At 47.9% G+C, this 23,428-nt stretch overlaps 1 protein-coding gene across 2 annotated transcripts in view; it reads left to right on the forward strand.

Annotated features, from left to right (window-relative positions):
• Nucleotides 1-23,428, forward strand: part of LOC118292038 (ephrin type-A receptor 7) — a 125,175-nt gene that overhangs the window by 27,358 nt on the left and 74,389 nt on the right. For both annotated transcript variants that reach the window (XM_047330071.1, XM_035620685.2), the window contains exons 2-3: nt 4,470-4,534; nt 5,640-6,312. In XM_047330071.1, coding sequence (XP_047186027.1) covers nt 4,470-4,534; nt 5,640-6,312 — 738 coding nt within the window. The remainder of the gene's footprint in view (nt 1-4,469; nt 4,535-5,639; nt 6,313-23,428) is intronic.

The following is a 23,428-nucleotide window of genomic DNA, read 5'->3' on the forward strand; positions in this document are numbered from 1 at the left end:
GAAGTTCCAAGTCAAGGCTCAGGTCCAAGATCAGTTAAGTTTAAAGACATAGTGATGAGACTTAGTCAAATCTTGAGTCCAAATGGTCTGTGGAATCTAATTGTACGTTCTAGTATCAGTCGGCTCGTTCAGGTGAAGTCTCAAGTCTTTGAGGAAAAAAACCAAGTCCAAGTTGGATGAGCTCGATGAGGAATGGTTTCAGGTGCATAGCGTCTCAAGTGTCACTTCAAGTGTTTGGTTTTGAAGGAGTCAAGTCTCACAGCCGTCAAGTCCAATTCAAGTTTCCATTTCTTTCTTTTTTTGGGGGTTGGGGCGTTTCACTCGAGTCCAGGTCTCAAGACTAAAGCTGCGGTGTACAATTTCCTTTCTTTTGTTTCATCTTGTTTGAAGTTTCTCCGTCGACTCTCCTGCTGCACAAGAATTGATAATGTTCGGACAATATTTCCTTTTTTTCCTTTTCCCCCCAGTGGACCGTCGGTGAACTGCGCGTATCCCCAGTCTCCTTTGCTCTCTCTCCTTTCCGACAGAGAGAGCTCCCTGAACCCCGGGCTCTGCCTTGCTCTAGGCGGACACATAAGCAGCCGACGGGTCACTGGGAGGACAGCGGCACGATGCCAGGGCCGCTGCCAATCCCGCCACCAAACTGTAGCAGATTATCAGGGCGATCAAGCCCCCTTTCAATGGGAGGGGTTCAAATTGTGTGTTTGTTACGCTATTTCTGAGCCGCGTTACAGCAAAGAGACGGATTTCTTTTGTCCGCCAAATCTTTCGCGTTTGCCTCCTCCGGAGTGTCATTGATGCACCAATAGCCTCCTTCCCTTTCTCCCGAACACCCGAGCTGAGTGCTGTGTGGAGTGCTTCTCTCCCGCTGCCGTCGCTCGTCACCTCGGCGCTCGCTTTGTGTCAGATTTGTCCGTCACCACTGTCTGCCCCTCATCCGCGCGTTGTCGGGCAAGGCCGAGCAACTCAATTAAGGCACCGCGGCAAACCGGAGGACGATGAAAGAGTGCGGGTTAGGTGAGGGACGGACGGAGGGAGGGAGGGAGGGAGGGAGGTGGGAAGACAGACGCACTTTTAATGGCTGCACCACGGAGACCAAAGCAAATCGAAAATCCCTTAAAACATCTGCCTCCTGCGCACTTGGGCACACACACGAAGGCCGTCTAACCCGGCAGCAGCTAGTACACAGTTCCAAGTCACAAGTCCTTTTAGCATGTGCCAACTTCTGCGTGTCTCTCATCCAGCAGAGTGGCTCCCATTACTTTTCAAAAGGGAAATCTTTGGAATTCAAGATGGGCATCGAGATAGCCTCTGCTCCATCGCTGGGTCAGTGTCTGTGCCGTCGCAATGTTATTACAATTTTTCCTGAATTTCTGAAGTCCACAGTTTTTCTAATGAACGCTCTCTGATACCGTCCCTCCGGCGTCCGTGTCTGTTCTTTTTTTTTTTTTTTTTTATTTGACATCAAAACATAAGCAGCTGCAGACTCTGAGGTATCATTCATCGTCGGCGCCTCGTCTAATGTGGCCAAAGCAGAAAAAGGCTTGTTGCCTTTTGTGCCCGAATCCGCCGGTGATTAAGGTCAGCGGCGGATTGGGCGGAGGACAGGAAAGCTGACTCACGGGTCCACATTGTCCCCGTGATGATGGGCAATTACCTTTTGAAATTGGTGTGTATTATCTAACGTGTCACGACTTTTACTCGGAGCCATGGAGGGAGAGTATTTTGTTTCTTTCTTTAACTTGAACCCTCTCTCCATCTCTTGGTGACCCTTGCTTCCGCTGCTTTGGTTTTCTCACTGAACTTTTTTTTTGGGGTGTGTGTCTACACCATCTCATCTGTCTCTCCCTCCCTCCTGCCCCTAAAGGCCCATTAGTCTATCTAACCAGGCTGTGATTACAGGGCTTCTATATGCAGCGTGTGATCATAGTGCCAACTTTGTCCTCTGCGTCTCTCCCTCGCTGACTGACCCGAGAGACAGAGTTGGCAAGGGAGACAGGAAAAAAGGGATCATTTTTCTCGTTCTCTCTTTCACGTCGGCTCTCCTCCTCTATCCTCTTCTCCCCCCTCAGCTGATTATTTCCCCCCCTCCTCATCGCCGCCTCTCTCTCTCCTCGCCGCAGCCCTCGCTCGGTGTCTCGGCGCCGCCCCTTGCCCTCTCCCACTATAATCTCCTTCCCAACGCCTCTATGTTATCAGCTAACCACAGAGCCCTGCTTTGGGCGCCCGGCGGCGTTAACCCCAAAACAATAAAGTTAAGTGTTTAGTAAAGGATCTCTCGCGGTCCAGCAAGGCTTCCCCTGCTCTCACGGCAAAGCGCTGATGTCTTCCTTTTCATGCAAATGCAAATTAGAGAGTTAAAAAGCCGTTCACAGTCTTTGGCCTCAAAGGGGTTTGTTTCTCTTAAAGAGTGTGGCGACGCTGAAGAGCAGCCTATTGGAGTGTGAGGTTCAATTAGTATTTATATTACTATGCATTCATATTCTTCCCCTCAAGTGGTGGAGTAACCTTGGGATGCGATTAAAAAAAAAAATAATAACTCCTCTTAAGAATAGCTCCATTCCTTCTGCAAATATTTTTTTTGCGGGTTTTGTGCCAAAAGGTTCCTGACACTTGCCGCGGCGGCGCACGCCTGACGTCAAGCGTCCTCGTTCCCTTTCGGTGCCCTGACCCATCTCGGCGTCAGAGTCCGCAGCCGCCTTGTCAGCGTCAGGGGCCTGAGTCCGACCGATCACAGGTCTGGAGGTCGCTACGCCTCACGAGGCCTGCGGCGTGAGTCAGACTGCGTGGGGTCTCTCTCCTCCGTGCTCGCCCGGGACGTCCACGAGTTGTTAATGTTGATTTTTTTTCTGGCAGAATTGTTTAGGGTTGAGTTGAACTGGTTGCTTGTGGAGTCTGCTGCAGTACACCCCCCCCTCCAGATTGTTGGAATATGAGAGGTCTCTGTCTGCTTGTCAGACCTCGTCTCGCCTTAAGGCCGGAGGGGATGCGAACGCTGCATGTAAGCCTGGATCTGTGTGTGTGTGCATCAGCAGAATCCTTTAAAAAAAAGTAATGCAGCTCCACCATATGTCCCTACAGATGTTAATATTGCAGTATAGATTAAGATAAATGTGCTGATGGTGGCGTTTCCCGTGCGCCCCGCTGCGCGCCTCATCCCAACAATCGCTGCTCTCGCTCGGACCGCTCGCAGACACGCTGACCGGTGAACTGTGGCTGGTTGGTCTGTCATTTCAACACGGGTTTGAAAAGGATGCTAATAACCTACTTTGTGCCTTTTGGTTTTTTCCCGCGAGTAACACGCGGTGACCTCGCAGTGATTGAAGAGGCATTCACGTGTTGTACTTAGATCAAAGAAGTAGTGCTCCAATATCACTGTGACCTCGAGACTGTTTTAATTATTGCAGTATTTTTTGTGAATATTTTCATGATTAATCCCTTTTTTTGTCATTAAAATGTCAGAAAAATGACACAGAAATGGTCTTAGACTGAAACGAGGACTTGATCGTCGGCATAGTTTTTGATAAACTTTCATTTGATTCTACTTACGTGCGCGACGAGAGTATCTATTGTCTTTCAACAAAATCTACTTCCAAGTATCCAGATTCTCAAGTGAAGTGCTCTGTTGTTTCATTCGTGTAGCAGTGTTGACAATGTTCTGCAAAAACACACATTTCACTTCCATCAGACACTGAATCGCCGACACCGATTGGTTCCCACCATGAAACTGTGGTGATTGTACACATGAAACTGTGGTGATTGTACACATCTTCTGTGCGTGTGTGGAGCATTGTGCGCCACAGCGCTGGTCTCCATCAGAATTGGCGTTTAGTTGCGAAGCATGTGAACAAACACCAGTCAAATCAAGTCCTTGTCCCTTTTTAAATTCACTCTTGTTGATATTTCTGCAAATGGGATCATCAAAGATATTCGGGGTCAAACGGCACATTGGTGTTTGAGCAGCTGATTCTAAATGAGCACTGTTCCACTGAGCTTTCCTGTGTAGCTGTCCATGGTCCTGGAAACAGTCTCCGAGCCCCTGGTTCATGGTACGGGAAAAGAAAACTTTTTTCATTTCTGCCTCTTCCTCTGCTGCGCCACTGACAACCAAAGGGACGCGCGTCTCGTCTCTCGGCGGGTCTGTTTTGTTTGCCGTCGCTGGTGTGTGTGCGCTTCACTGCGGAAGCCAAAGGGACGACGGGAAGCTCTTTGTCCGGCCCGCGTCCTCGACAGAAGGCGTTATCAAAGCATACATTCCGCCCCTCACCACTGTCTTGACAGGCCTGCCTCAGTGTTAATGGCTTTTTTCTTTCATTATTCAAAATACAGACCACTTCCTTTACGAGTGAGCCCCTTCTCCTGTGTTGTTGATATGCACATGAGGCAGATGGATTCATGACGACAGTCGCTATAATGTTGCCTTAACTGACCTCTAACCTTGCGCTCGTCTGTTTTTCTCTTCCCTGCAGTGGTGCTGCTGAACTCCAAAGAGACTCAGGCGGAGCTGGGCTGGACGTCATACCCCCCCAATGGAGTGAGTGAGCTCACTTGCACTTTTTAATTGTTTGTGCGTACGCGCGTGGTCACGCGCAAAGCTCCGCAATCCAGCTGCTTCCATTAACGGCCGTCCCAGAGCGACTCTTTCCCTGCTCTCTCTCTCTCTCTGCTCATGCCCGGGTTTTTTCTTGCTCGTCTTCCTTTGACTCGTCCTCCCCCTTTTTTCTTTTTCTCACGCGCTCGCCTCTCTCGCACTACAGAGCGCACCATTATCATTAATCGATGGCGCTAATCCCGGCTAGGGACAGCGCAGTGTCCGGACCAGCTGCGAGAGACACCCTGCCGCAGATAAATGGGCCTTCCTCCGTATTGATCGATTTGCCTTGTAAAAACCTTTGCGCCCGGTTATGACTGTTACACAAACAAAGGAGCCCTTTTTTTTTTTTTTAAAGAACCTGCCACCGCCAAAGCAGTATGTCAACCGCTTCCCACCTGGAGGTTGGCCTTTTCATGTGCGCGCACTCACACACACACACACACACACACACTCACACACACACACACTCACACTCACACACACACACACACACACACACACACACACACACAAGATGTCTGTATAAAAATAGCAGCGAGAAAAGTAGCTGCGCTCCCTTTGATTTAGTCACCCTAGCTAGTGCAGTTTTTCACGGTACCATTACATATAATCCATTTTCATTGTCTCGTGTGTGTGTGTGTGTGTGTGTGTGTGTGGGTGTGTGGGTGGGTGTTTGTTAGAGTGAGAGATCCACGTTTGGTGCTCATTTCTGTGGACATCATCTCTGATCCGTTGAACAAATTCAGCCTCATACTGGACTTTTGTGGAAAAGGAACAATCATTTTCACCTTTTCACTGGTAGAATTATTACAACATTTTCGGCTGTTCTTCCTTTTGACTTTTTATTTTTAATACGACTGTTATGTCCCACTTTTCTTTGTTTTTCTTTGTTTCCACTCCTGTCCTTTCAACTTTGCCTTTGTCTGTCCTCCCATCTTCTTTGCTCTGACTTTCTTGTCTTCCTTTCCTCTCATCATCTACGCTGCTCCTTCTTGTTGTTCCCTTGTTTTTCCCCCTCATTCCCACCCATCGCTTCCTTCTCCAGTGGGAGGAGATAAGTGGCGTAGATGAGAAGTACAAGCCCATCCGCACATACCAGGTGTGCAACGTGATGGAGCCCACGCAGCAGAACAACTGGCTGCAGACCGGCTGGGTGACGCGCCGGGGCGGCCAGCGCATCTTCGTGGAGCTCCAGTTCACGTTGCGAGACTGCAACAGCATTCCCGGTGTGGCGGGCACCTGCAAGGAGACCTTCAACCTCCTGTACGTCGAGACGGACAGGGACCTCGGGGGCGTGACCCGAGAGGACCGCTACACCAAGATCGACACCATCGCCGCCGATGAGAGCTTCACACAGGGCGACCTGGGCGAGAGGAAGATGAAGCTGAACACGGAGGTGCGCGAGATCGGTCACCTCAACCGCAAGGGCTTCCACCTGGCGTTCCAGGACGTGGGCGCCTGCGTGGCCCTGGTGGCCGTGCGGGTGTACTACAAGCGCTGCCTCGCCACCGTGCAGAACCTGGCCGTGTTCCCCGACACGGTGGCGGAGGCGGCCTTCGCCACGCTGGTGGAGGTGCGCGGCACCTGCGTCAACAACTCCGAGGTCGACACGGACAGCCCTCCCAGGATGCATTGCAGCGCAGAAGGGGAATGGCTGGTGCCCATTGGGAAGTGCAGCTGCAGCGCCGGCTACGAGGAGGGACACAGCAGCTGTGAAGGTAGGATTTTTATAAACACACCGTGGGATACGTGGACAGATGAAAGAGGGAATAAAGAAAAAGGACTGTGTGAGGAAAAATAAAAAACTAGCAGCGAAGCAAAGCAGGTGTGAAGGGGGGAGAGGGAGGGAGGGAAGCTGAACTGTTTACTTCTGGTACTGTTAAAGGCTTTTCGTTCTTCGCTAGAATAACACACTGTTCATTTTTACTATGGGAAATTATGCAGCGGCAGAAAGAGACTACTGCAAAATAGTTTTTTAACCCGTTTCCCGTTTGATTCCTCTTTGTTTGTGAACTTGATATCTGTTGTTGTTCTGGTCGATTTTTGCAATCGGTCGCCGTTCTTGGAAATTAAGTCTTTTCCAGTTTTTGCTCCCACCAATGGCTTGACTTTGCGTTTGTGACTTACATTACTGAAATACAGCCACGCCGTTTTTTTTAATCTAAACTTGGACATTGATGACGCGCTTCACTTTTAGCTCCTTCATCAACTACATGAAGACAGACGAGGAGAAAATTTCAAAAAAGATTCAGTGCAGTAATTGAATTCAGAGGGAGAGGAACGAGGCCAGAAGAAGAGAGAAACGGATAATCAAGCAAGGCATGGTCAAGGAAGGACCAACTTGCGGTGTGAGATTAGAAGCTTGATTGCAGATATGAAATTATAGAGGAAAGGGCAGAGAGTGGAAACGAAGATCTTGCATTCATATGGTATTTATAGAAGTAGAGTTAGAGGAGTAGAGAGCAGACAAGTAAGAATTAAAGTCTGGAAAAGAGACGGCTCAAAGCGGGAAACTCTTAAATTACCAGTTCTCGAACTGAACTGTTCTGATTCTTACAGACTGGAACATAGTCAATAGAGAGAAGTTGGTTTTCTGCATTTGCAGAACATTTGCTGCGTTGCAGGATTCCCGGTCCTTCGCTAAGTGTTTGACAGGTGGCGATAAGCGCTGCTCACTGATACTGGCAGTCGGTGTGTGTTGCAAACAAAGTGTGTGTGTTTATCGATCCGCATTCTTTTTTTTTGTAATTGCCAACAATGCAACAATAAAAAAGCTGAGCTGAGGACAATGAAATCAGATGGACAGACGAGATGAACGGAGACGTAGCAAAGAGCGATGAGCCACAGGCAAAGTCAGGAAAACGCAGGGGATGATTGATACCAGTGACGGGGAAATAAAAAGGAACCATGTCGAATGAAAAGCAGGAGTGAAGGGAGGACGGGACAGAGCAGGCGTGTTGCCAAAGGACTGGGCCGACAAGGACGGTGAAGTCCAGTGACAGCACCAGAGAGAGAGAGAGAGAGAGAGATCTGATCCTGTCTTTGGTGCTCGACCTTCCCTCGGTGCAGTTTAGCCAGAATCATGGTCTGCTGGGTGACGGGGCCTGCCATTTTCTGACACACACACACACACACACACACACACACACACACACACACACACACAGCGCGTCCTCCACCAACCAGAAGGTTGATGGTTGGACCCCCCAGTCCTTTAGTCCTCATAACAAAGTGTCCTTGTGCAAGACACTTAACCCTGTTAGTGAATGTGTGTGTGAATGTGACCTGTACTGTAAAGTGCTCTGGGTGGTTGCTATACCGCTAAAGTGCTGTATAAAATACTGGCCATTTACATTACCTCTCATTTAAAAATTTAAAAATAAATAAATATATATACAGTATATACATGTGTGTGTGTGTGTGTGTGTGTGTGTGTGTGTGTGTGTACGTGTACGTGTGTGTGTGTACGTTCAGTGTAATGGTATGAATATGCAGTGCCAACCACCGACATCTCCCACTGCACCAGAGCTATTGATCAGCTGCTTTGCTCCGCTAAACTGAGGAATTGCACTGGGACCGCTCAGACACACATAGTAAAGGACACTCAGCAGCACGCTTTGGTTCCTGCACAGACACACACACACACACACACACACACACACACACACACTTGGTTGGAATTCATTCTCTGGGGAAAGAAACCCACTGCATCTCTTTGTGCCGGATGATAAATGGAGTTTGTGTGTGCGTCAAAGTCACGCGTGTGAGGACATGCATGACTCGCTGCTGTGAAACGTGATCCAATCAATGCAAAGCAGGCAGAACCCGGATGTTAGTGATCTCTGCGTGTGTTTGCTTACAGTTGCGCGTCTTATTTACACCCGGGTCTAATTGTGTAACGGAGCGGAGTGTGCCCTGAGCCGGTCAATAATATCGAGTAGCCGGTGAGTAGCTACTGATATTGGTGTAAGCAGATAGTCTGGTGTGTGGCGGAGAAAGAGTTTTATTACCTCTGCAAATGTGAACTACTCTGGACCCAGTTACCACTGGATTATTTAAGATGACAGAATCCGCTGTCGTATCGCGGCTCCTCTAACCTTTTTCCGCTATTTCGACGCTGAAACAGTCAAATCTATATTGCTGACTGACGGGAAGATACAGCAAATAGTCAAAAGTTTGTAATGCGTCCGATGCAAATGCATGTGCTTGCTTTTATTTTCATGCACAATAAGTGAAATACTATGAAATTTTAATAAAACCCGATGAAAGAAAGGCAGGTAGTGTCCAAATTTAAATACAAATTTGATTCAGTTTGCTTTGCATCTTGAAACATAATTTGAAAGGTTCAGAAGTGAAGAATGAATTGGAGAAAATTCTGGCATATGAAGAGAAGCGCTAAGTTCCCAGTTGCTCAGGAGGACCGGAACACTGTGGTGTGGCACAGCTTGTAGTTTTGAATATGAAGAGTATTAATGTGATAATCAGCATATGTGCTCCGTCGGCTTCCTCTGGTGAAAGAGCCTCAAAAGAAGATGGAATTGAGGAGCGGAGATGTGATGCAACCATCTCTGGCCTTGGCTCTCACAGCATTGTTACTCCACATCTCCGACCCCGCATGCATTTAACAAGTTTTTTGCACAGCCCGCACGCGCGTTTCTCCGCTCTCATTAGGGAAAATGCCACCGGCAGGAACAGACCTGGGGAGAGAAAGACAACAAATTATGTAACAATTGACCTTTCAAATACACGTTTCATTAGCACGTTTTTTAGTCTTTTTGTTATGTGTGCGCGTGTGCGTCTTTCACGCTCATGAGCGTCATCCTGTTCTAATTAAGGCCGGCTGCTCTTTCTATGTAATTACCGAGTGTGGCGCATGCCTTCCGCAGATTCTCTTATTATCGCTCGGGGCGCATTCACCAACCTGTTTCTCCTTCCTATCGCCCTCCTTCCCTCTGCAATTTACTACACACCTTCCTTATCCTCCCCCCCTCCTCCTCTCATTTCTTTATTTACCTCACCCATTTACTTCACACCCCCCCCCCCATGCATTTCTTACGCTGCCAAAGAAGTGTGCACTTAATTTCTACCCCACTGGTCTCAGCGGCGCTCCTTGACTCCGTCGCACAGCTCTGTGAGTTTGCGTTCTGTTCTCCACTTCTGAACCTCCTGCATCCTTTATCGTTTCCTCCTCCTTGCTTTTTGGTCTTTGTATCTCTGTCCTTTCCAATGTTTCCTCCAACATGCTGTGTGTGCCGTTCTGCCCCTCTCTCGCTGCCCCCTGTGGGAACCATGTGGCAGGGTGGGATGGGGTGAGGCAGGCCGAGTCAGGTTAACAGGCGGAAATCTGCTGGGGAAGCTTGGAGATTGATCGTGTGTGTGTGTGTGTGTGTGTGTGTGTGTGTGTGTGTGTGTGTGTGTGTGTGTGTGTGTGTGTGTGTGTGCGTGTGCGGGGAGGGGTTGCTTAAAATTTGGCAGCAGTGTGCGATCATATGTTTCTGAAGTCGCTCCCACTGTTCCACTCATGTTCCGCCCCTTGTCTCTTGTCACTTCTTGTCATGTCCTCATCAACCCTCATCCCATAATTTTCTATTTTGACATTTATTTTCCTCCTTTGCTCGCTTCCCTCCAACTGATTTGTGCTTTTCTGCAAAAACTGCCTCTCAAAGCTGCCATCACCTACCCCCCCCCCCCCCCCCCCCCCCCCCCCCCCCCCCCCCCCCTTCTCCACCGTTTGACTCCTCTTTCAATCCCCTTCTGTCTTTTATCTGACTCTTTTTTTCTTTTTTACCCCATCTCTTTATACCAGCTCGCCCTGGCCTGGTGCCTCCCCTGCCCATCTGGTCCGCCCTCCCTCCCTCCATCCCTCTCCGTCGCTCTCCTCTCCAGCCACGTCACATGCTACTGTTAGTCACCGCGCTCCCCAGCTTTCATTTTAAATAATTCACCCACTCCTGGGAGAGAGACAGACGTGTTCCTTTGAGCCCGGCATCTGATGTATTTATTTAGCTGGCCCGCCACACAACAAGTGGGCTTGACAGCGATTAGACATGCTCGGACCTACAAACATTCGCATACACTTATAAATATGCAGAAACATTCTCACATAGACACGTTATACGTGCGTACTCATTTCCAGAGGGACCGCTGAAATGTCCCTTTGGTTATTGAAAATGTGTGCTGGAGGGAGGCCAAGCATTCCCCATTCATCTTTCCCACGGCTTTGTTTACCTATGGAGAATAAAGCAAGGAACGAAAGGAAGGAAGAAAACAAAAAAAAGCCCAGGACACTATGGGTATGGCAGGAGATTAAAATGTAGGGGGGGAAGGAGCGGCGGCAGAAAAATGGGAAGAGGAATACACAGCGTTGCAGAAAAGAGCTGTCAGAGTTTTTCTCGCAGTTGCACGGTTTGTTAGTCGCTCCTGCATAAGAGCTGAATGCATAAAATATGAGTTGTAAAAGCTGAGGATGATTCGCAAAAAAAAGGGGGGGGGGGGGGGCGAAGAGACGGGAGGACAATGGCAGAATTAGGAAGTAGTTGGTGTTGAATGAGAGTTGAGCTGAGGGGGTGTAGGGGTTGAAAAGCCCAAAAAAAACTTTAGAGAAGAAGCGGGAAGAAAAGGAAATGCGGAGGTCAGAGGTGGTGATGAGAGGAAAAATGGGAAGACGGGAAGAAGAGACGAGAGAAGCCGGGAAGCCGCGGGGAGGAGTCAGCGAGGAGATGGGACGAACCTGCCAATCGCGACGTGCTACCCCCGTCCCTCTCCCCTCCGCTCCTCGTTCCACTCCAAATCCCCCACACCCGACTCGTGAATTAAATACAGCTGACATGAATGCATCAAAGCTGGATAAGGTTGGCACCCAGCGTAATCACGAGTCGCTAACTCGGCCGACGTGACAGCCTCATTCCTCTCCGGCTCATCCACGACCACTGAGCTGAATCAAACATTCTGCTGGGGACACGAATACCCTGTAAGAAAAACTTGGATGTGAGAAAGTGACCGACTCGATGCGAGTACGACACAATAAGAGAATATTGAGACGTATAAGACAGTTTTCTTCCTTGTCATTAGTTTTTTTCTCTCTCGTCTCTTCTGCTTTCATAATCAGACTCATACTGCTTCGGCAAAGGCACAATACAACAATGGATGCATTTAAAGGAGTTCCAATTGATTTGCTCTTACTTTAGTTGCTCTTGATTAAATAATTGTGTAGCGACCCAAAATGTAAAACAATATTAGCACCGTAAGAAACTCAAACATCCCTGTGGAGAAATTCTGGTATTCAGGAGCAAATTAAAACCAAATACAGTCGAGGAAAAGAGAATATGAATATGAAGGAATATCAAAGGCACTGGTGCAGAAGTGCAGCACTGTTTCTTTCTTTTTTTAATTCTCCCAGGGAACGAGCTTTTCTTACTTGTGGTGCAGGAAGCATCAGTCAGTGATGCTGTGCATGCTCTCCATTGAAAACCACGCACTGTAGCTACAGATGTTGAGATACAGATGTTGAGATTTATAGTTTTGTCAAACTGAAGTAATAAATGTTTCTTCATGAGTTGAGAACATTTTCCTACATCCTAACAAAAAGAATGCATTAAAAAAAACTAAAATTAAAAAAAATGGCACTGCCACAAAGCTAACATTTTGGAGACCGAAAATCTGCAGTCAATTATTAATGTGTATCTTAATATGAAATTATCGATGGAAGGAATCTGTGCAATAATGACTGCACGTGTACTACTGTATATGATGTCGATGAGCAGAAGAGCCCACATGCTACATGTTTCCCGAGGAGAAATAAAGAACGGGGGAAGAGAAACTTGTCAAGTGAAATGACTGGTGCAACCGGCTGCCGCTGAGAGCTGTTGACTCTTGTGACCCACGGTTGCTGATAAGACGCAGATTGCAAAATCCTCGGCGAACAACTCGGACCCATAAAAGGGGTTCGGTGAGGACGAGCGGCCTCTTGGCAGCGAGATGAGTTCCGGGTATGATTACGTCAGATTATGTCTAATTCTTCATGTCCTGAAGTGACACTGGTGCCCAGGATGGACAAAGTGTTTCCTTTTTGTTTGTGCTCGTATGCACATAAAGTCATGTAACGAGATATTCTGTTGAAGAGTCAGAGTCCTGGGCCTCCGGGGAACAGAGGTGTGGAATCTCTCTCTCTCTCTCTCTCTCACTCACTCACTCACTCACACACACACACACACACACACACACACACACACACACACACACACACACACACACACACACACACACACACACACACACACACACACACACACACACACACACACACACACACACACACACTCACACACACACACACACTACCTCGCTATCTGCATCCCTCGTCCTCCGTTACAAATGATGCATTGTGGGTGAGAAGGCAGAGTCAAACAATTGCCCCGCTGCCCTGCCATCGCCTCCGCCCGTCCCCATTCAACCTCCAGTAATAACTTTCCATCTGCCGAAAATTGATGTGGGATCAGTGTATGGATCTCTCTGCCCCCACTTAACCCCGGCGAACGCACCCCTCCTGTGTTAACAGGAACGTCTCAACAGGAATGGCATTAAAACAGTAATTATTTTTTAGCACGCAGGTCTCCGTACGGTCGCAGGAGCGAAAATGAAAAAATAATGTATCTGGAAGTATTGCGTTAAAGGTCAGTGGGTTTGCAGAATTGGTATTGGCACTTGTTCAAACAGCTCCAGCAGCACAGTACTCAGACGAGGATTACAGTACATGTACTGTAGCGGTCAACCTTTTTGGATTGTCAACATCTTGTAGTCGTTGGTCACATAACAAGCGTCACAAGCAACTAAGTAAAAACTTCCTTTGATATCAAAATGGATCTCTTAGTGCTCATCGTGACGTTTTGTATCTCAGAGTGCGTCTAGAGGTCTTGTTGCCCCGTACCGATATGGCACCTCGTGTGTTCAAATAAAAGTTGCACACCAATATAACCTTTTCGGTTACACAGATTTAATAACTTGCGATTATTATTTTATATAAATAAAAAAATTTAACACTAAGTTACATTTATGTAATAATTATAGTGAACCCAGTGTGTTTTTAATAACCACATTTATATATTTATATAATCTAATAAATCCACTTTGTTTCAAATTCCTAAGAAGCAGGTTAATGTATTCAATATGAATAAAAGCCTGTATGTTTGAAATCACATTAGTATTCATTAGTTTAAATCTGTGTTGTCTAAATGAATGGAAATTCTATACGCAACTGAATAACCTAAATCTTAAATCAGGCCAAAGATGTTGCCAGTGAAGAACAGTTACATATTGTGGTTTAAATCGCTCAACCGACTTGTTTGGTGACTTAAAAGAAAAAATACAACGTACAAATGCATCGTTTGTAATTAACTTGGCTTGTACCCCTTTGTGTCAAGGTTTACATGTGTTTGCATGTGACAGGCTGTTTGGCCGTCGCTGTGCGACGCTGCTCTGCATATGTGTCGGTGTGTGCGTGTGTGCGCCGGCTGTTGTCTCTGTATTCACAGCTCGGCGGCGGGGGCCTGCGGTGAGGACAGAGTGCCCGCCCCCCTGGCTGCACAGCGAGCCTGGCATGCGAGCCTGTGCCAGCTTGGTTTCCCATCCCCCCGCCTACCTCGTTGTGTTGTCGTTTGTCATCACCCTCCCTCATATACGCCGACACACACTCGCGCGCGCACAACCCCCATCCCGATGAAAAACGGGTGGCGCTGCCAGCGACACCTGCGCCGCTGCTTTCCAAGTCCTCCGCCCTCCGTGGAAGCAAAAGCAAATGCAAGTGGACTACTGGTCAAAGGTAGAACATCCCTGTTTCTTTTTTATAAAATCAGTATTCATTTAGATTCAAGCACTTAATAACCTTCAAAGCAACAAAGGTAAGCAGTAAACTGCCTAAGGTTATGATAACAAACCAAACCAAACTGAAAACTTCTTCAGGAATTAGGAAATTGATTGACGGGCGAATTTCCTGCAGCAATGGAAGTAAATTAAAGCCTTGAAAGTTCCAACATATGCTGATGACTTACAACAAACTTTGTTACTGCACCCGCTGATGCATGATGAGATAATCCTGTAGTGCAGCAGAGAAAGAGACCGACCCGGAGCAGCAGAAGAAAAAGAACTAGATGGTGACGTCAAAGGATCAAACGAACTTCCCAAACCATATTTTTCGTTTCCATTGTGGGAAGAGCACCGCAAGTGTGTTCTGCTGCCGAATAATCTAAAGAAAAGTAATCCGATTATCGCCAATATTCCATGAATCCGCTCCTCCCCCTTATTATTTATTTGCTCAGTGGTTTGAGTTAAGAGTACACTGCGACGTGAGGCTGTTTACCGGGATTTCGTGGACACGCGCAGTTGCATATCCGCACGCATCTCATCTGCAGGACGCGCGTGCTCACAAGCACACGCGGGAACAAACAACCCCGCATATGTGCGCTTATGAGGGCTTAGTGCCACTCTCTCACAGGCTCGCGTGCGCTATTTGTTCAAAGGCCTGCCCATACCACTCATTAAACACAACACACACACACACACATTGTTTTAATGTATAATCATGCAAATTTCAACAAACACCTGTAGTCCTCACATTGAATTGACGACCCATAATCCCCTTGGATTGACGGGCTCATCGGCACTCCGAAGACGGCACTAAGACACTGCTCCATCAAAAACATAAAACCGTAAATCTCGACAGACGCCGTGGCTAAATCTCATTCTATATTCTGATGGAGATGTGTGGGATTTTGTGAGCAAACTCTATCAATAATTGTTTCGTGCTCTCTTTATACACACTGTCTCTCTTTCCCTCTCACTCATACATACACACACACACACACACACACACACACACACACACACAGAAACGCACGCACGCACGCACGCACGACTCGCTGTAGAGAGCGGTGTGAAATGATTGGCATCCTGAGGTGAGTGTTATGGGTGACATTTCCACTGTGCTGGGGTATAGAAGTCTCCTGCCGAGCCTCTGCACCGCTGTCACAGTGAGAGATTGGGGGCATGAGGTGGGCGGGAGGTGCAGGGGGGAAGGCGCCGAGGCACAGAAGGGGACAGAGAGAGTGAGAGAGGGGATAGAGGATGGCAGACAGACTGACGGGTTATCACATACATATATGCATGTGGACGGAGATGCATTCAAAATCAGTGCACATAAATGCTTAGGTAGCCACAACATGTTTTCCTTCAAATTAGGTTTATTTTTCAGACTTTTCTTCTCCCGTTCACTCTTTGGGAAGTAAAAATGTTGATAGGTTAATGTCAAATAACACATTTCTTTATGTTAAGAGGACGCAGGTCGAAAGGTTAACTTAAACAAAGTACAGTTTTTGACTTTGTTTGTAGTTTAGACCCCTGTAAAGGTAAAAAAAAAAATTCCGAAATATATAATTGGAATGAGACTCGTTCTCAAAAATGGCAGAGCAGGACTTGCCCGCAAAAATGAGAGATGACCGTTTCAAAGATTCCAGGTTTAATTTTCTGCGAAGAGGGAACATTAGCTATGTGATCTGAATAGAGGATCGGCTCTTTTCTGAAGTTTCTCGAGAGGATTCAAAATAAATGAATAATAAATTAAAAAAATAAATATATAAAACAATATTTAACCCCTTCCTGTAAAATTGGCGTTACCCAAAGCCAAAGTGAAAGCCGTACTTCAATTATTGTGAAAGGTGACACTGAGGTTGCTGTTTTTCCCCGACGGTGAGAATGACAGTCGTTGCTGCTGGCGTTCAGCGGCATGAATTTGAACATGAACAGATGCCTGCAGTTGACTGTAGCTGGAAAGCGTCGCGCCTGAGGTCAAATTTGATAACAATACCGCAGAAAATGTCTACTGTACAACAAGTGGCGAGGCGTTGGGATTGCGGTAAATGCTATAATGAGGACTCACGGCATCAAAGGGTGAGAAGAGAAGGTGGACTGTTTCATTGGAACCAGTAAATCCATGCTGCAGTGTCGCTCTGGAAAACTATGTGGGAACAGCAATGGATAACCAGTGGTAGAGTTTTTTTTGATGGGCCGACTCTTTCTTTTGTCTCTCTCGCTCTGCGTGTGCGTTGCTCGCCGTCCGGAACAATGTAAATCTACTGTTGAATTAGTTATTTTCCCCTCCCCTATCATCCATCACACAGGACACACTGGGAGGGCGGAGTGCGGAACACCGCGAGTCGGTTGTGGCGCAGTGAACCGCCGCCCTGTTTGCACAGATTGGAAAATCAGACACGGGGGAAAAACACAAGTTCTCACGCGCCTGTCGACGCACGGGCGCATCCGTCCGCCGAATACACCCTGTGTGTGTGTGTGTGTGTGTGTGTGTGTGTGTGTGTGTGTGTGTGTGTGTGTGTGTGTGTGTGTGTGTGTGTGTGTGTGTGTGTGTGTGTGTGTGTGTGTGTGTGTGTGTGTGTGTGTGTGTGTGTGTGTGTGTGTGTGTGTGTGTGTGTGGGATTTATTTGATAATCTGCTCATGCGCAGCAGGCATGTGTACTGTACACACAAGCTGCACGTTACAGTTTGTCCTCTACACTGTTGTCGTCTTTTTGTGTTTTTGTGTTCTATGTGTGTTTGTGTGTGTGTGTGTGTGTGTGTGTGTGGATATGAGAACATGTTTAGTGCAGCAGACTGTTTGTGTGTCCATAATGCATAGATAATACCTGGCTGCAAGTGGACAAACACGCCAACGTTTGCCCACGCGGACACTTCAATGTTGCTCCCCAGTACACATGGAAAACTCGCTCAAGTGATACGTTTGTATAAGCACAGTTTTTAGTTTTGTACCTAGTGTGATATTGTGTTCGGCACTGGGAAGTCACGAGACACACAAACGCACCAAATCAATGCTGTGCTTGTCATGCGGCCTTAACCGGCCCTGCCGGTGGTGATGGATGGTGTATATGTGAAGCCCCCTTTTCCGTGTTCTGGATCAAGGACTGCGAGCGGGAGGGCAGTCTGACACGGAGAGGGGACGGGTGGATCAAGGGATGACTGAGGCAAGGACGGAGGCAAGGAAGGAAGGAAGGAAGGAAGGAAGGAAGGACGAACGGATGGCTGCAGGGAAGGCGGCGACAGCACAACGGAGGGATTTAGGAATGGAGAAAAAAAAGAGTCGGGCCGGGGAATGAGAGAAACAGGGCCACCTGCTTAGTGGGAAGGTCAACGTCAGCGGGGAGGGTTGGAGTCCCGCTGAGCCGGGGACACGTCACACAAGCACGCACATGCACACACATTTTTTTGGGGGGTGGGGGGGAATCCAAAAATAGTCCCACATCCTCTCTGTGTCTAGCATTAGTTACCCTTTCGACACATCAATGAAAGACTCGAGGAGTCAGCTCGTTGAGGACGTATGTGATGGATATTTATCGTCTCGCCAGGGAACTTGACAGTTCATTCCTTCAGCCTTTTTACCGCCCCTAATGCAATGCGTGCACACGCCAGCAGTCCACGGCGCTCCGCCGTTCTTTTTGTTTTTTTTAAATCTGTCCGTCGTCCCTCGCGTTTTTCTCATCCAGCCGGCCTCATCTCTCCCGTGTCGTTATTTGCATCCGGCGCGAGGATAAATCTCGTTCCCAGCTTTTGAGCAAGCAATTGAAAGGCCCGATAGATGTAGATGGAGCCGGCAGTGAACTATTAGACGCAAAGACAGATGGGCAGAAGGGAGGACAAGATGGCGAGAACGAGATGCTAAATGGGAAGATGGACGAGCAGACCGACGGGCGTTTTTCTAGCTGTTGACGGCGCGCAGGAGCAGTTTTAGTTGCACAGACATGGAGAGAGTGGACAGGAAGTAAGGGAGAAAGAGGAGAGAGGCAGGCACAAAGGGCTGGACAAGGAGAATAATACTCAATGGATAAAGTTTCATTCATACATGGTGATTTAACAACATACTGACAAGTCTCAGTCCGCTTTAAGACTGGGACGTAGATCATTCACTCATTCGCTACTTCCTCATTAAGAGACACTTAATAGTTCATTCTGCAATGTTACAGCTCCCCCTCTGCCCACTGGAAGTCTTGCCAATGGAAGACATGGGAGAATGCACTAGTTCCAAGTCCCTGCGCAACAACATCAGCAGTTGCAGGCCAAGTGTGTGTGTGTGTGTGTGTGTGTGTGTGTGTGTGTGTGTGTGTGTGTGTGTGTGTGTGTGTGTGTGTGTGTGTGTGTGTGTGTGTGTGTGTGTGTGTGTGTGTGTGTGTGTGTGTGTGTGTGTGTGTGTGTGTGTGTGTGTGTGTGTGTGTGTGGAGATGCGGTTGCCTTCAAAAGGCTGCTGCTCCGTGTGTGGTAAATGCACTGCTCAGGGGCGGAAGAACCGAAGGGGCTGCCACGTTCCCCCCCCCCTCTCTATGGTCCCGGTGGTCCTGCAGAGACCCGTCTCCTGCGGGGCGAAACGGGGGCCGGGGAGTAAGTTTCCCCGCGGGATCAACTGCACTCGGCTAAAGCACAAATGAAGGAAGTGGCTTCGCTGGTCAGGATTTTGTTAGAAATGTGGTCATTCCCTTGGGATGAGCGCCTTCAGTCTGTCTGTTCTCAGAGTATAATTACCATCGCTGCGCTTTGCTCCAACCATAAGTGTGCCTTTGTGTCTCCTTTTTACATTTGCAGTATTTTAAGTTGTTATCCTGAACGCCTTCGGGGGACTGACGGGGTTGATTTCAGTGTCATTAAAGCAGCGCCCTGCTTAGCAATTAAAAAATATTTCACGCATGCCATGCATTTACTCAATATTAATGATTTTATTAAAGAAGAGCGCTCCCCATCCTGGCATGGTCGGACATATTCATTTTAAACATCTGCTGAAAGATGCCTTTCTGTCCCTCTGCCAACCTGCCCTGCTGTCACGGAGGTGATGTCCTCTATCAGTGCAGGACAAATTGACCCGGCCCCCGGGGGCTGCCTGAGGGGACAGCGCGGACGCTTCCTATACCGCCTTCAGTGGCTGTCATCTGCAGAGAAGGGCTCTGCCAGCACAGCTCACTTAACCAACAGGGGGGAAAACACCCAAGGATGGCTTAGTCTGAAATGGCAGGGAAGAGGAACTGAGCAGGGTTTTTATTTTCTCCTTTGAAAATAACCATAATGCAGGTAACTTGTTTATGGGGGAACAAAGTGTATGTTTTAGTTCTGAGAAAAACACATGAAGGAACAACCATGTCGTCCTATAGTGTTACATTGAGTTTACACAGCTGTTGACTTCCTAAAGGGGATTTATTAAAAATGTATTCTCAACTTTATTCTCCAGTTTTGTTGAATTGTTTGCTTCATAGCACACCAAAGATGAGTTTGCATTTTGATGATGAGTGATGTTTTATCAGCCGAGATTTCCATTTCAAACAAACTCAATAGTACCGACAACAAAACGACAGTGATTTAATTTCCTTTCATAGAAATTTGGACGACTACTACGAAATGTTGAACTTTGACTCGTGGTTCTGCTAGATCTGGTGGAGAGGCTGAACGCAGTCTTTAGGGAATAAGTGTCCCAAAGCGCAGACAGTGTTAATGTTATGATTATATACAGTGTGTGTGTGTGTGTGTGTGTGTGTGTGTGTGTGTGTGTGTGTGTGTGTGTGTGTGTGTGTGTGTGTGTGTGTGTGTGTGTGTGTGTGTGTGTGTGTGTGTGTGTGTGTGTGTGTGTGTGTGTGTGTGTGTGTGTGTGTGTGTGTCTTGAGCGGCCCCTCCATCTGTGTGCCTTGTGTTACGGGCCCCCAGAGGCCCTTAGACGCTCTCTGATGGCACATCAGAGGCCTGCACCTATAAACACTAGCATTAATAACTCCACCCCCATCTCTCTCTCACTCCCCCCCCCCCCCCCCCCCCCCTCCCACTGGCTGACTGTTGTTTATATGGCTGTAAAATTCAATTAGGCTGCAGGGGAGTGGGCCGGCCTGCATTACTGCCTGCCAGGGTGACATTTCATTTGCAATGAATCATGGGCCAGAGGAGGACCAAGGCGGCAGGCGAAAACAACACTTCTCCTCCTATCTCTCCCCCTTCTAACTTCTTCTTCTTCCCTCTCTCTTTTCTCTTCTTCCTCGCTCACTTCGCTTACGGTTCCTGTCGCGCATAAAGCCCGAGTTGTGATGCCAAGGAAACCTCCGGAGCTCACTCTTGTTTACTATCATGCCAATGTGGTTCTGTATTCCCTCCCCTTTTTTATTTTTTACCTTTCCCCCGCTGCGTTTATTTTCTCCTTCTTTGCCTCTCAGTGGTCCCTGATGTCGATCATCCCTTCATACCCACTCCTCTTTCCCCTCCGTCCGTGCCTTCCCGTTTCAAACCATCCCACACTCCCTTTCCTTCGTTTCTTTTCCACCCCTCTCCCTCTCCACTTCCCGCTCCTCCTGAGGAGTTTAGCCAAGGCAATCCGTTATTTCCCCCTCCTCCTTACCTGCCTCAATTTGATAGAGGCAAGGACCTTAACATTTTAGGACCCTCTTCAGCTCCTAACAAAATCCCCTCAAAGGGAAAAGAAAAAAAAAAGGAAAAGGTCTCATCAAATTTTCAACATGCCGCCACCTCCCAAAGGGTTGAGACAAAGCCATGCTTTGCCTGGGGACATGAAAAAGAATTGGTTATAAGATTTTTCCAAAAGCCCAAGTGCAGTCACTTGTAAGTCAGAACAGAATGGGTTTAGGGAGTTTTCTACGCCGTATCATGTGAGTGCGCTGACTGCTTTATTTCAAATAAATAAAAAAATTAATAATAATCTGGTTAAGACCACAGAGAACTAAGATGAGAAATTGCGTCTTGTGCTCATTAAGGCGATGTAAACAGAGTGGAATGAAGGGGGGGGGGGGGGGGTGCATTGAGAAAAGCTCACAATAACACTCCAAATGAATGCATAAAAGGCCTTTCTGATTACACAGCGAAGGGATTCTACATAAATCGAGGATAAACTGTGAATAAGCTGACGCTGCGACATCCACGCTGAGGAGGTATTAGTGTCGCCCCTAGGACGCGTGCTACTGAAAACGTAGCAGAACTTTTTTTTTGCAGTTCTGAATTAAATCCGCCAGAAACAGGCCTGGGACTCATCCCGGGTTCTGGCCTGTAAATCAGGGGAAACCCTCTGTACGCTATTAATAATGCATTTTAAGTGCTCTGATTTTTATCTATTTTTGGTCAGGATAGTTTTTTTTGGGGGGGGGGGGGGGGTTGCATTTGTATCAAGTGTGTGTTTCTAACAGAAAAGGCCTGGTCACCCTTGGTCCTCAGCCAGGACTGAGTGGATACTGGGCTGGAATGTATTCATTTTGGCCTTATAGGGAAAATGAAAGAGTTATTGAATTGTCTGGAGTGAGTGCTATGATGAATTTCATTACTGATATGCTGTCCGACAATCTCAGCGATATTTACAAGGCTGATATAACCTGCCTTATGAGTCCCATTAGACACAATGATTGCCAATATGCGAGTGGTTACGTGTTTTCATGCAAATGGAGTGACTGACGTGAGGGAGAGTACACGGGCGCATTGTCTATACTTTGACAGTCAGGTCTTATAGGATAGTAAACACCCTCCTGACCACTTGAGGTTCCTATAAAACTGTCCCGCGCCCTGTTTTTTTACGAGCCGTGTCACAGTCATGGGACACACAAACGGCTGTGAGTTCAGGCTGTTGCGGGCTGAGGGGGGAGCGGAATGGAGGCAGTAAATTCACAGTGACATCACAGAGCGAGGGCGGCGTGGCGGGAGGGAGGTGCACGCGGCGTGACACCTCCGATAAGGCCCCGGCGCCGGGAGCAAACGGTAAATTCTCCGCCCTCTCCCACGACGCGCTTCAGTTCAGCAGGGGGGGAGGGGGGGGGGGGGGGGGGGGGGGGGGGGGGGGGGGGGGGGGGGGGGGGGGGGGGGGCGCTGACCTTCAGGCGTCGGTATTTGCATGGTACCAGCCAGGTGCGCAGGTGGGCGTGTGTGCGTGCCGCTTGGGGTTGTGCACGTATGATTGTGTTCTGAACCCTGCCAGCTTAAAAATAATAAATACATCTCATTTTGTATTCCGGTTGAGATCTGCCATGCAGATTGCTTTTATAGTGCAGTTATCACCACGACACACACACACACACACACACACACACACACGCATACACAGAAACACACATTTGTACAAATGCAGGCAATTTTGTATGCTAGATCATTATCTCCTACTTTACTTTGTCTGATGTGCACACACACACACACACACACACACACACACACACACACACACACACACACACACACACACACACACACACACACACACACACACACACACACACACACACACACACACACACACACACACACTCTCTCTCTCTCTCTCTCATGGTGAATGTCTACAGTGAGTCCGTCCCTGCTCCCAGTTTAGGGATGAGCCCCGTAGGGAAGGTGATCTTTATTTAAATCCAGTTGTCATGCGCTCAATCCTAATCTCCTCCCTCAGAAAGCAGGGATTTCTCGGCTCCGCTCCGTCCACTGATGTGGTTTACACCAGGAGGGGGAGGGACGGGATGGAGGGATGAAGGGGCGGTGGTAAAAGTGAGTGATGGGAGTTGGTTAGGATGCGGGGGAAATGTTATCTGTCTTTGAAAAGCCTGCGAACATAAAGGGAAAAGGGGCTGCAGATGAAAGATCACGGGGGTTTTGCGGTGGAAAAAAAAAAAAACCCACACCGCGAGAGAACAAGTCATAGTTGGTGCATTTGTGGCGATATTTAACTGTCGGCCGATCTCGGAATACATTTTTGCTCATAGAGGTCTGTGGATTTTGTCCTCCCATCACTGAAACTGAAGGCATTTGCTTTCCATGCAGTCTGTATGC

Source organism: Scophthalmus maximus, chromosome 22, assembly GCF_022379125.1.
Source record: "Scophthalmus maximus strain ysfricsl-2021 chromosome 22, ASM2237912v1, whole genome shotgun sequence".
Lineage (NCBI taxonomy): Eukaryota > Metazoa > Chordata > Actinopteri > Pleuronectiformes > Scophthalmidae > Scophthalmus > Scophthalmus maximus.